The sequence below is a fragment of the Neolamprologus multifasciatus genome, chromosome 1 (assembly GCF_963576455.1).
Source record: "Neolamprologus multifasciatus chromosome 1, fNeoMul1.2, whole genome shotgun sequence".
NCBI lineage: Eukaryota > Metazoa > Chordata > Actinopteri > Cichliformes > Cichlidae > Neolamprologus > Neolamprologus multifasciatus.
This window is the reverse complement of record NC_140439.1, coordinates 16,972,935-16,985,029: the sequence shown is the minus strand read 5'-3', so window position 1 is coordinate 16,985,029 and position 12,095 is coordinate 16,972,935. Positions and strand designations below refer to the sequence as shown.

The 12,095-nt window shown below is 42.7% G+C and overlaps 1 protein-coding gene across 7 annotated transcripts in view; it reads left to right on the top strand.

The window, feature by feature from the left end:
• Positions 1-10,572, top strand: part of cbfa2t3 (CBFA2/RUNX1 partner transcriptional co-repressor 3) — a 57,810-nt gene extending 47,238 nt beyond the window's left edge. For 4 of the 7 annotated variants that reach the window (XM_085167329.1, XM_085167254.1, XM_085167494.1 and 1 more), the window contains 5 exons: positions 69-348; positions 920-988; positions 1,697-1,750; positions 3,443-3,633; positions 5,030-10,572. In XM_085167329.1, coding sequence (XP_085023455.1) covers positions 69-348; positions 920-988; positions 1,697-1,750; positions 3,443-3,633; positions 5,030-5,413 — 978 coding nt within the window. In that variant the 3' untranslated portion in view covers positions 5,414-10,572. The remainder of the gene's footprint in view (positions 1-68; positions 349-919; positions 989-1,696; positions 1,751-3,442; positions 3,634-5,029) is intronic. The other 3 variants (XM_085167568.1, XM_085167655.1, XM_085167409.1) reach the window with 3 other exon arrangements.
• The last annotated feature ends 1,523 nt before the right edge of the window (positions 10,573-12,095 follow it).

Here is a 12,095-nt window from a genome sequence, read left to right as displayed (position 1 = left end):
GGAAGGGACCAGTAAACGTCTCCTCTTGTTCATTAATCACTTTAAGTAAATATCATTTGCCTTTGCAGCTCCTCAACTGCATCATGGACATGGTAGAGAAGACAAGGCGCTCTTTGACAGTGCTGCGCCGCTGCCAGGAGGCCGACCGGGAGGAGATGAATCACTGGATCCGGCGCTACAGTGACGTGGAGGAGATGAAAAAAGGTGGGAGCAACGGACAGCACTGCCTTCCTCCTCCTCCTCTTCCTCCTCCTCACCACAACTCCTCCTCCAACACAGCTAGCAGCAGCGAGTCACTGCCCGTAGGAACTTCCTCGGCTGCTGAAAGGCAGACAGGCAGACAGACAGGTAGACAAACACACGCAGGGTATGTTTGGCAAAGCAAAACACTCACGGCAAGGTAGGGCTTACTTAAAATGCTGGAAACGCCATAATATATCAATTTAGACACAGAGAGTCAGTCAGATGATGATATTTACAGCAGATTTACAAATTTTAGCTCAAACTGTGAGGCATACAAAACATCTCCTTGCAATATCCTGGATCTTTAACCAGCTGATTGCACCCTTATGTCGACAGCATGCTCATTCGTAATTAAGATTTGTGTTCACTTCTAGCTCCCATATTCCACTTCCTTCCCACAAATAGTTGGAGAAAGTCTATGGCAGCCTGTTTACTGCACTGATGTTGCCACACACACACATATATATATATGTATATATATATATATATATATATATATATATATATATATATATATATATATACATTTTTACCTTTTTATACCCTTTTATCGATTCCGAAAATAGAACTAGAAACTGTAGGGCAGTCATGGATGGATGTGTGTTCGAGCAGATCAACAGTTTGTCGCCGTGTGCATGTAATCGACACTGAGTGTGAGCCTGCGTGTGTGTTTCAGAGATCCATCGAGACTTCTTACACAGGCCTCCCTCAGGATACCTCCCGGAAGAAATCTGGAGGAAAGCTGGTAAGAGTCAAGCGTCTTCCTTCTTCTTCTTCTTTCTATTGTCTCCATGATTGACCTCACACAGACTAACAAAACACACAAACACAAACACTGTCGTCATTCTTCATGGCCCTCACCCCGGCTGCAGACAGACAGAGCAGAGGCCTTACAGCTGTAGGTCCATCAGGCCAGAGGATTGGACGTCCTCTGTGTCATTAGGATAAATGCCCTCCATCTGTCACCACCATGAAAGGCCACTGCAGTTAAAGCTGCAGTGAAAATGCAGTCAGTGGGCCTACGGTAGGCCGCGGCAGCACAGCACAAGGTGGAGTTTTAACTGGTCTCCATCATCGGGAGCACTTGAATTTTTATCCCACTTTTTCCACTCACATTTCATACACAGACCTTTGACTGAAGGGAATAAGAATCAAACTGCTGAGATATAGAGACAAAAGAAAAAGAAATCCAAAAAAGGCTTTATTTTTGGCTAATTTTGCCAAAGGGAAGCAGGTGGGAGCGTTGCACCGCATGGGACCTGCATGTTAGATAGAGCCTGTCCCGGGAGCGGTCTGGTTCAGCCCTTGTTCCACCTCAGTCCCAGCACCATTATGCTGCATTCATACTCCAATACCCTGCGGAGGAATAGATGCTGCTGCTGTCTGCAAAATACTGTACTGCATTTTCACCGGCAGCAAAAGGCTCTTTTAATTGCAGTTGTTTTTCATACAGGTACTACAAGCATCCCGCTCTCCCCAGCACTAAAGCACCTCCAAAACAAGCAGGGTGAGTAACATATCTCACTCCCAGCATCTCACCTCCAATGTTTGTGTGCGTGTATGTGCATATGTGTCAGCTCTATCTCAGCACCCAGGTAGTCTGTGCTGATGTAACTGCGGCACCTCTCGCTTTTTTTAATTAAAACCAGACACGTGTTCTCTGGTCTGGTTCACATTGAGAGACTGCATTGCTTTTGAAAAATAAGATCTGAAGTGTGAAAAAGCAGACAGAAATAACACATCTCAGGGACTTGCCAAATCCCTGCAGAATTAAAACATTAATATTGCTGCCCCCGTGTTTTCCATTAAGTGCTAATTGCCCCAGCATCTGCTATGCAGTCTCCTTGATAAGAATTAATTAAATTTGCAAACTAATCTTAGTGGTGCATGCATTAGGCCAGATAATTGAGAAGCTTGGAATAATGCAGATAGTGTTTGCAAGGTAGAGAAGAAAGAAGAGGAGGAGAAGGAGGGGTGTAAGGGGGGGGAGGAGTAGGAATAAAATGAAGGTAGTGAGGGAATGACGGGATGTGGGACAGCATAGACACGTGTGCCTTAAGTGTAACTATATGTGTACAGCGTTGACAGAATGCAAACTTTTTTTAGCACAAGAGCGCTGAATTCACACAAGCTCACATAGAACTCCATGCACATGCTGCCATGCGCATGTACACAGCAGCAAAGTGTGGATAAGGCTCCCCCTCACTCCCTATCTTTCTGCACAGTAGTTTGAAACAACTGGAGTGGAGCGGTGAGGAAAAGTGACAGTTATTTATGAGTTCCCCTTCAAACAAACACTGACTGGAGGAAATGTTGAGCAGGGGAGAGAACTGCGTTGTCTAACCCGCCTAGCAATCCACTTTAGGGTGTCATTTGTGTCTTTATACGTGTGCGCACGTTGCTATAATTGGCTCATGTGGGTTATCTGGAGAAATATTATTCAATGTATGAAAATATTGCTGTCTTTGCTGGTAGAAAATATGTTAGAGGAATTCACATCTTGTCATCACAACATACCACATTAGCATTTGAATGCTAAACAGTGTGTTTTTGGCAAACTATTTCCGAGGCGAATGAAGCCCTACGGGAAAACATGTTGTGCGCTGCGAGGCCAGTAATGAAAGACCACAAAACGTAATCACTTCTGCTTCTTACTGAGAAGGAACTACAGGAAGTTTCTATTTTCGACTGCCATCTGGAAAGGAGTCTACCCACCTGCCTGTTATAAAAACAAAGCCTCCTTACTCATATGGTGGACTCCTGCTGGAAAAACAAAAGACCATGTGATGAAGCCTACATTGTAGGAAGTCAGCCGGTGGAGATATGTGTGCCGGCTGCAGGGGGAAATTATTCGCCCTTTACTGTAAACTCTTGTCAGTTTCTGGTAAAACTGTTCTTGTGATAGGATGACAATTCATTCAGGGTGCTTGATGAACAACCAAGTTGGTGACATCTGCTGTTGTCAGCTCTGAAAATGATTGTGACCAGACGTGTTTGAATAAATTATTGAAGTCTGGTTTCTTTTCTTTTTTTTACACTTCTCCTGGCATAAAGTTTTAAATCTTGGATGATGTACATCTGTTTGCCGCGTTGCAACAAGACGGCAGCTTTAAGAACCTTAATAAAGGATGACAGACAGAGCAGGCTGGATGGGACGATGGCCATAAGCACTAACACTCTCTCTCTTTCTCTCTCTCAGAGGAGGCAGTGAATGAGGTGAAGCGACAGGCGATGTCGGAGCTGCAGAAAGCAGTGTCAGATGCTGAGAGGAAGGCTCATGAGATGATTTCTGCCGAGCGCTCTAAAATGGAGAGGGCACTGGCCGAAGCCAAGAGGCAAGCCTCTGAGGATGCATTAACAGTCATCAACCAGCAGGAAGACTCCAGTGAAGTGAGTATCATAGACCCCCTACCGACATATTGCCTCATCCTCCTCTCATTGGAACTTTAAATTCCCTAATCACTCATCAGGCCCTTTGTTTCAAGGCTTTCTTGATCCATTACCGTTTGCTCCACTCCCCTTACCTGTCACGTCCGCAGTGGCAGACGAGTGGAGGTTGGACGTAGGACCCAAGATGCAAGCACTGACTTTGATGACAGTGAGCTTTATTGTGACGGAGATAGAACAAACAGCAAATAGGTGGCAAGTGCCGAACCTAAGATTAACTAAACTGGGAAAAACTAACACAAACAGACATGAACTGGAGCTCCAGGAAGACTCAGGGAACCAACATAGGGTGATGCAGGGAAATAACTGCAACAGGCAGGAGAACACACAGGGCTTAAATACACACAGCAATAATCAAGGGATGAGAGACAGGAGGGGAACACACCTGGGAGAAATCAGAGCTGACGAGACAGGGGAACCGTAAACTGAACACACTCACTTACACAGAGAACCAGACAAGACACTGAACTTAACAGACAGATTCACGGGCATACAGTGTGACACCATGGACAGAGAGGGAACACGGAGAAGTGGGAGCAGGCAGGCATAGAACAAAATCCTAACAAATGGAAAACCTTAACAAAAGATATAACAGAATAAACAAGAACATAGAATAATATAAAGAAACACAAAACACTGAGTCGACAGACTCAGGACCATGACATTACCTTGCATTGTGTAATCCTTGCAGCTGGCTTTGGTGCAGCAGCATGTTGTCATCATTACTGCAGAAGCAGTCCAGTTGTCTGTGTAAATAAAAGCAGACAGACCCAGATGGTTGGAGCAGAGTGCCAGGCTGAGGCCATTAGTGAGCAGTTGACCACCACCTGCTGGTAACACAAACCAGTGGCCTTGGACCAAGAATTAAATCCATAACATCGAATCCCCATGCAAAGAGGAGCAGACAAATTGTGGATGACACACACAAACTGGCTTGTAAATGCCACTTAGTTTAGGTTTTAACATGTACAATGTGAGAAATTGTTTTAAAAATACAGTACATTCTGAACTGTAATGCATTGTTTTTAATGAATAAAGTTTAAAAAATGTAAAAGCTGATGCCTTTGAGGAACATACCTACTGTGCAGTCTTGTGGTATAATATAGTTGTTGTTTTGTTTTCATATCACCCAAACGGCACATTGAGTTACATCGTAACGATACTGTAATATTTTTTGGAAAAATAAGCTGCATATTAAAGTAATGCAGTGGAAAAAAAACATATTTCCTGCTGGCAAATCTAGACTCTTGTTGCAGCGTTAGGAAGTGTAAACGCTGCTTGGTTGAGTACAAAATAGACTTATTTTTATCGACCCACTCTCTCCCTACTGTCTCAACAGAGCTGCTGGAATTGTGGGAGGAAAGCCAGCGAGACGTGCAGCGGCTGCAACACAGCTCGCTACTGTGGCTCCTTCTGCCAACACAAAGACTGGGAGAAGCACCACCACGTCTGTGGTCAAGGCCTTCAGGGGCTGCCAGGGGGCAGCAGTGTCCCTCTAGGAACCCCCTCCTCCAGCTCCTCCGCCTCCTCCAGCGCGCCCCCAACTCACTCCGAGCGCACTCCTCCAGGACCCCTGTCACTCGCAGCCCAGAGCAGTATTGCGGGAGGGGCCGGCAGCGGCAGCGGAAGTGTTTCTGCCAGCCCCAAAGAGAGCAGTTCTAGCAGTGCCTCTCGCTCCACAACTCCAGCCACCCCCGCGCTACTGGATGCCACCTCTCGCTGACGTCTGAACTTCGTCCCTTCCCTGCATACCGAAGTGACAGCGCTCACACTCCACACAAAACCAAACTGAGGAATCTTCATCGCAAACTGCTCCAGTCCCCTCCTTTACCTCTTATTTCCCTCATATCCCGATCTTTAACATCTTCTCTTTAACCTGATGATGGACTTGTTTCCTCACCTTCCTCCAGAATACTTTCTCTTTCACAGCCACAGATACAAAGATTGTGGTCTGGGGTTCAATGTAGTGTAAAGCATGACGAGTGCAGTGTCTCCTTTCTCTGTTGAAGAAACATATCAGACGTGTTTGCTGAGAAAATAAGCTTTGACTTGAAGATTTGCCCTCAGTAACGTAAGCATGGTAAATAATGTCCACTATAAGGGCTGTGAGGAGGCAGCATCAATGGGGGATGACTAGGCCGATTAGCACCTGGATAGGATTTCCCTTTAATTTAGCACCAATGAGATGAGCCCTGAGATGTGCACTAACAGTCCAAACAGTTCCCAGATGTGGGACTTTTTCTAGTATCCCATAGGAGAAAGGCAAGGAGCATAATACCTTTTTTGTTATTTTTGAGGGAAGGGGTAAAAGTTGGAATGCGATTAATTCCTCGGAAACACAGCTTAGTATTTATTAAAAGTTCTTTTCTGGCTTTAAGGGAAAACAAAGAGAAGTCCAAATATTCTAAATAAAGAATAATAGCGATGATGCTGACGTTGATTATGATAACAGTAATGATATGAAAAAATAACTTAATTTTGAACTGCTAACTACCTTGCTAGCGAGCCAAGAAAATCTACACCGGACTCACCTCTCTGCACCATTATGAACCCAAATGATTTCAAAGATGAAAAATAACATGATCCAAACCTTTGTATTACACTGCCAAAGTGAGTAAGTAAGCGATAAAGAGAAGCACTCATCTTGTAACCAAACACAAAGCAACATCACCTCCTCAGCAGATAAGCCAGCCTGAGACGACCGGGCTGCAGAGGAGCTGCAAAACGGGACCCAGAGACAGCAAACTGTGACCTGCTTTGATGTGCAGCTGCCTCCTGCAGTCTGGGTAAAAGTACAGCGATTCCTCAGAGACGGCCCAGACTAGTGAATATGGACAATGCTCTGAACTTACCTACAAGAAAGACTTAATGAAATAGATGGAAACCCTGCAACAGTGTGTTTTTGTTTAAATGGTAGAGAGGACAAAGAGGAACGAAAAAAAGCTACACAGCCTCAAAGGAGACGATGGTGTGTACATGGCAAAGGAGCTGCCGAAACAGAAAAAAAAAAACCTCAACACAAGCTTGAAAACATTGTCCAAGATGGCATTACAAACTATGGAGATACGTGGAAGGATTGTTTGTAAGTTTTTGTTGTTTTTTGTTTTGTTTGTAATATACGCTCCACAGCGAGGAGATCTTTGAAGGAATTACCTTTACATTCACTCCCTCCTTTTCCAAAGCATGATAAACACAAGACAGAGCCTAAAAAAGGGCGGTGTAGACTTTGTTCTCCTCTCTCTTTCTACCTCCCCTCACCCCTCTCCTCCCTTCCATGTTCTTCCCCAACTACTTGACTCACGTGTGCCCTACCCCTCCGCTGGCTTTGGACAGAGAGCCACAAAGCAAGTCCCACGGGTAGGGCTGAACCCGCTTGTAGATATCGTTCCTCTTTTTCATTTTTCAATAATGTCTCTTGTTGCTGATGTCCACACGTGCTGCCCTTGTGTATATCCGGAAAGACAGACTTTTGTTTTAGTTTTGCTACCTTTCACTTTCCTCCTTTGAGTTCGGGTTGAGCAGTGAAGACAGAGCAAGGACGCTTATGTTTATGAGAGGAAGGCCTGCATTGTACTTATTGTTTGATTTGTTGAATCTATATCAATGAGATGGAAACCCCTCTTGTAGAATATTTTGTATTGCTCGCATTGTAAGACAGTGAGAGGACGGAGGTGCAATATGAAGAGAATTCAGCTACTGAATGGAACCTCAGCAACTGCCCATAGGGTGTCATATAATATAGATACATATAAATATATTTAAAGTAACATCAGTAACTTAATGTGAATGTACATAGTATTTAAAGAGGTCCAAAAATGTGTTTGCCAAATAACAGAAACCTTTAAAGTTTAATGTCCAGATTTTTTTCACAGTACATTTGTTTTTAAAATTGATCAATTTTTTTTTCTCTCATACAAGTTAAACACTTTTTCAATTTTCACTCAAATCAAAGTGTCATGTGACTCTGAGTGGAGGAAACTGTTGGCAACAGTGGCAAAACAGCTCTGCATGCTGCAGTAGGTGACTCAACAGTGTGTATTAATAGAAAGGCTCAGTGGTAACTCAATTAGTTTGTTTTTTCCTTCTCATTTACACCAATTTTTGGAAATGTCATACTTGACACATCACGTCAAGCACTCAGTTTCTTACCAGCCGTTTAGCTCCAGCGCCCCTGTGGTGATCCTCTCTCTCTTGGTCCTCATCAGTCTGCGTGCATGTGGTTAACAGTGTTTGTTTCTCCCATGGTGCAGGATTAAGCGATACGCCAGTGTTAAGCTACAGTACATGACAAATCTAATTTGATACCCAATCTTTAAAATGTTGTTCTTTACTCCTCGCTGCTTATTGTTCATTTGTAAAGACACAATTTGAGTATAAGCTGCTGACTTGGGGGTGGGGGGGCGGGGTGGGAGGCAGGTCTTTAGTTTCAGGCCAAGAGAGTAGCACGACTTCTTTCGCTCTGTTTTTTTCTTTTCCAGGCTTTCCCACACGCCTCAGCAATAAGGTTAACACGAGAATACTAAACAGTCAAAAAGCCTTGAAAAAAATGTGTGCGCATATTTTATATTGATTATTGTATAGCTTACATGCTTGGCGTCCTTTGCTTGGACCAAAAGGGGAAAAAAGAGTAACTTTGTTTTTGCAGTTGGGGCATGGGAAAACAAAAACTCTTTGTTACTTTTTAGTTTTTGTTGGATTGATTTTTTTTTTTTGACTATCTGAGACCATATTTCAAATGACATAAGCTGCAAGGTACCCCTTCATTCGTGTGTAGCATTTATGTATGTGTGTTAGAATTACCATGTTAAGGCGCTGACCTCAGCCTATTTTCTTTTTCTGTGACTTGTTCCTTTTACCCTGATGTCGAATTCCTCCACTACTACCACAAACCACTGCTCACAACCCTCCCTTCACACTAGCTACCTCCTGTGACCATACAGCTAACCACCAGGAGAGGTTGACCTGGACTTTGAAAAGCTGGGTTGAGAGCAGACATGGACACACACACACATGCCCGCTCAAAAGTCGTCATAAAAGGAAATAGCGTTGTAGAGAACTGTCTTTACTCATAATGTTTAAATCTATTTATTCCTCTCAGACCCTAGTGTCTCTCTTTTTCTTTTTTTAAAAACACATCCCACTAAAAAAACAGATACTGCTAGAATTTAGTAACAGGCACACATGCAGTCAGACCTCCGTATTACCAAACCGATCAGAGAATTGACCATGACATGCCATTTGTTGTCCAAAACCAATAAAAGCACAGACCAAAGTACTCCTGTATTGCCATAGTAGGTTCTGAAAATGGTGTGAATCAGCAGACCAGAAGTAATAAAGGTTAGAGCTCAGCTACACCAGTTAACCAAAGTGTCTGAAATACACACGCTCAGAGCCCAGGAGTGAAGACCGCCCTCAATGAACCGGCTGAGTTTCAGAAGTGTAGAATTATTATTCAAGCAATCAAAGCGCTTGTTGTCTACATACTGAAAAGTGCTTCTGTAAAAATAATAGAAGCCTCTCCTTTCAAACAGCCTACTGATTGCGTGTTCTTACAGTCACAAAGCCTTGCAGAGATAAAAAATGAATGCATGGTGTGTGTGCGTGTGTGTGCATATGGTTGCGTGTGTGTGTTTTTGTAAGTCTTTTTTTCTTTATGTCTCTGTACAAACTACTTGAAACCTTCAGAGCTTTAATGAAACATCCCAGGCCGTGTACAGTGGCACATTGATTCACAGTATGTAGCAGCAGCTTTTTGCAGTACAGTGACACGTTTTTCTATAACATCCACATCCAACATTGTGGCGGCAGTTCCGTTCATCTTTCGAGCGCACTGCTTGTGTGTGTGCCTCCATGTCTGTGAGTAAGCCCTAAGATAAACGAAACAAAGCCAAACCCAACAGACCATTATAAATGACCAAAACACAACCAAAAGCTACAACCATCTCAGTTCAATTTCGCTTTGGTTCTAATTTTCGTGTTATGTCCCAGCAGTAGAGAACGTCAGCTGTGATTGATTGTGTGAGATATGAGACTGCAGTTCGAATCTGCACAGGAAAGAGCAAAATTGTCCTTCACTCCTCCTAGGTTCAGTGGACAGTAGGATACAGAAGAACAGCTGGGGTAATGAAACAAATGCAATTAGTGCATTAGTGCTGTGGTGTCATTTACTTTTCTCTGTGAAGATATTATATATGGCAAACACATAAGGGCTGTGCTGTTGTGAATACCATCCAAGGGTCTCCAAACACTTTGCATTGGCCATGTGTCTTATTTGTTTAACTATGTACATGATATGGGCAAAACACATGTTTAGAGAAGACAGATATTAGCAGGTTGGTGTTTGTTCCTCCCAACTCCAACCAGAGAAGCTTCAAAGCTCATCAGATGTGACGCTGACTTGTCCTTCCTGTGAAACAGGCTCCAATATATAGCTACAGTAGAAAGCTAAGGTGGCAAACAGTGGATACAGAACTTGTTTTCCCAAAAGCCATGGCTCAGGATGGTCTTGTTTTTATCTTTACATAAACTGAATAAAGGTTTATGTTTTTTTATGTGTAGGGAAGCATTCTATACTGTAATGTGCAATACATTATTACAGAAAAACATGTTTCTGTAGGAAAGGATGGCGCTTTGAAGATCTTTTCCCTTTTGTTTAATTTCCCTCTTCAAACGGTCCTGTTGCCATTTTTAGATGAAGTAAACTGTGCCAGAAGAATTCAATTCTTATTTGTATTTATTTCTTGCATGCTTTCCTCCCTGTTGCTAATACCGCTCTTTAACTGTTCGCTCTGTTGGATGTGTGAAGCTGTAAAACATTCTAATTCAGGTTATTGTCTGTGTTGAACAATGTAACTGTGTAATTAAAACATGAAATGAAGTATTCATTGCTGTTCTCTCTCGTCTTTTTCAAATGTGGGAATATTCTAAGATTACATGCCCAGAAAATGAAACTGATCCATTGTTATTAAATAATTATTAACACAGAGTCATTATCCCAAATGTTGACATATCACCAAAAAATCTAGACATACCATGAAGATGATGTAAGTATATTACAACAGTGACACACAAAAACATTACTAAACAACTCTGGCCTCGTGTTAAAGTCACCTCTTCTACTAATTCTTCTTCTTTCGGCTGCATTACTCCATTTTCATTTTTACACCTGCCTCCATTGACCCTATTCATAGCATTTCCTTCTGTCACACCAACCCTCTCCATGTCCTCCTTCACTGCATCCATTAATCTCCTCTGTGGTCTTTTCCTCCTGCCTGGCAGCTCCATCTTCAACATCCTTTGTCTGGTCTTCCTGTTTATTATTTCATCTGCACATGTCCAAATCATCTCAGCCTCTCCAACTCTCTCCAGACAGCTCAACCTAAGCTGTCCCTTTCCACCCTACCAACTGTTTTTTCTTTAGGTATTTTGTGCACTGTCCGTTGCTTTGGATTTTATACTAAAGTAAATGTAATAGTCTGATTAAATCTTATTATACTTTTAGCCTCTTTTGAATCACCTGCTAGGTTTAAAAAAAATCAATTTCTTCCCTTCTTATAATGAGGCACACGGTGGACAGGTTTGTCAACAAATCTAATATTTGCCCAGGTTCAACAACACAAGTGACCAATCAAATTGTAGTGATGTCATAGTTTTGTAACATGGAAACACCATAACACCACATACCAAACATAAGCCTAATCCGATAGAATCTTACTATAGCCCAGTAACCCTAAACCCATTCATGATCACATCCCAACCCCCATCCATAACCTTGACCTTAACTGACCCCGTTTTTGGATTTTTTTTTCCCTCAGTGGGCATCGGCAGTTTTTTTCCAAGTTGCAAAGCTATGACACCTTAACAAAGTAATTGCCAGATGCAATGTTGATCCTGGACTTGCCTCCCTACATCTAAACCGCAGAACTTTATTTTACATTTTTTAAAGTTATCCAAACCTTCCCAGGGCTCCTATAGAAATGACATTAATGACACTCCATGTATGAGTTTTTTCTTCCTCCCATCACCCCCAACCGGTCACGGCATATGGCCACCCCTCCCTGAACCTGGTTCTGCTGGAGGTTTCTTCCTGTTAAAAGCGAGTTTTTCCTCTCCACTTTCACCAAAAGCTTGCTCATCAGGGGTCGTCTCATTGTTGGGGTTTGCTCTGTATTATTGTAGAGTTTTTATCTTACGATATAAAGCAACTAGAGCCAACTTTTGTGTGTGTGTGTGTTTTAGCGCTACATAAATAAAGCTGAACTGAATTAAACAGCTGGAGCAGGTTATGCAGTCTGGCAGTGTGACTTAAAAGAAGAGGACTGAGAAAAGGGAAGAGAAAAGGTCAATGTATGTTAATGGAAAAACCAAACAACAGACACCTTTTTACTGCAGTTTCTTTCTATATT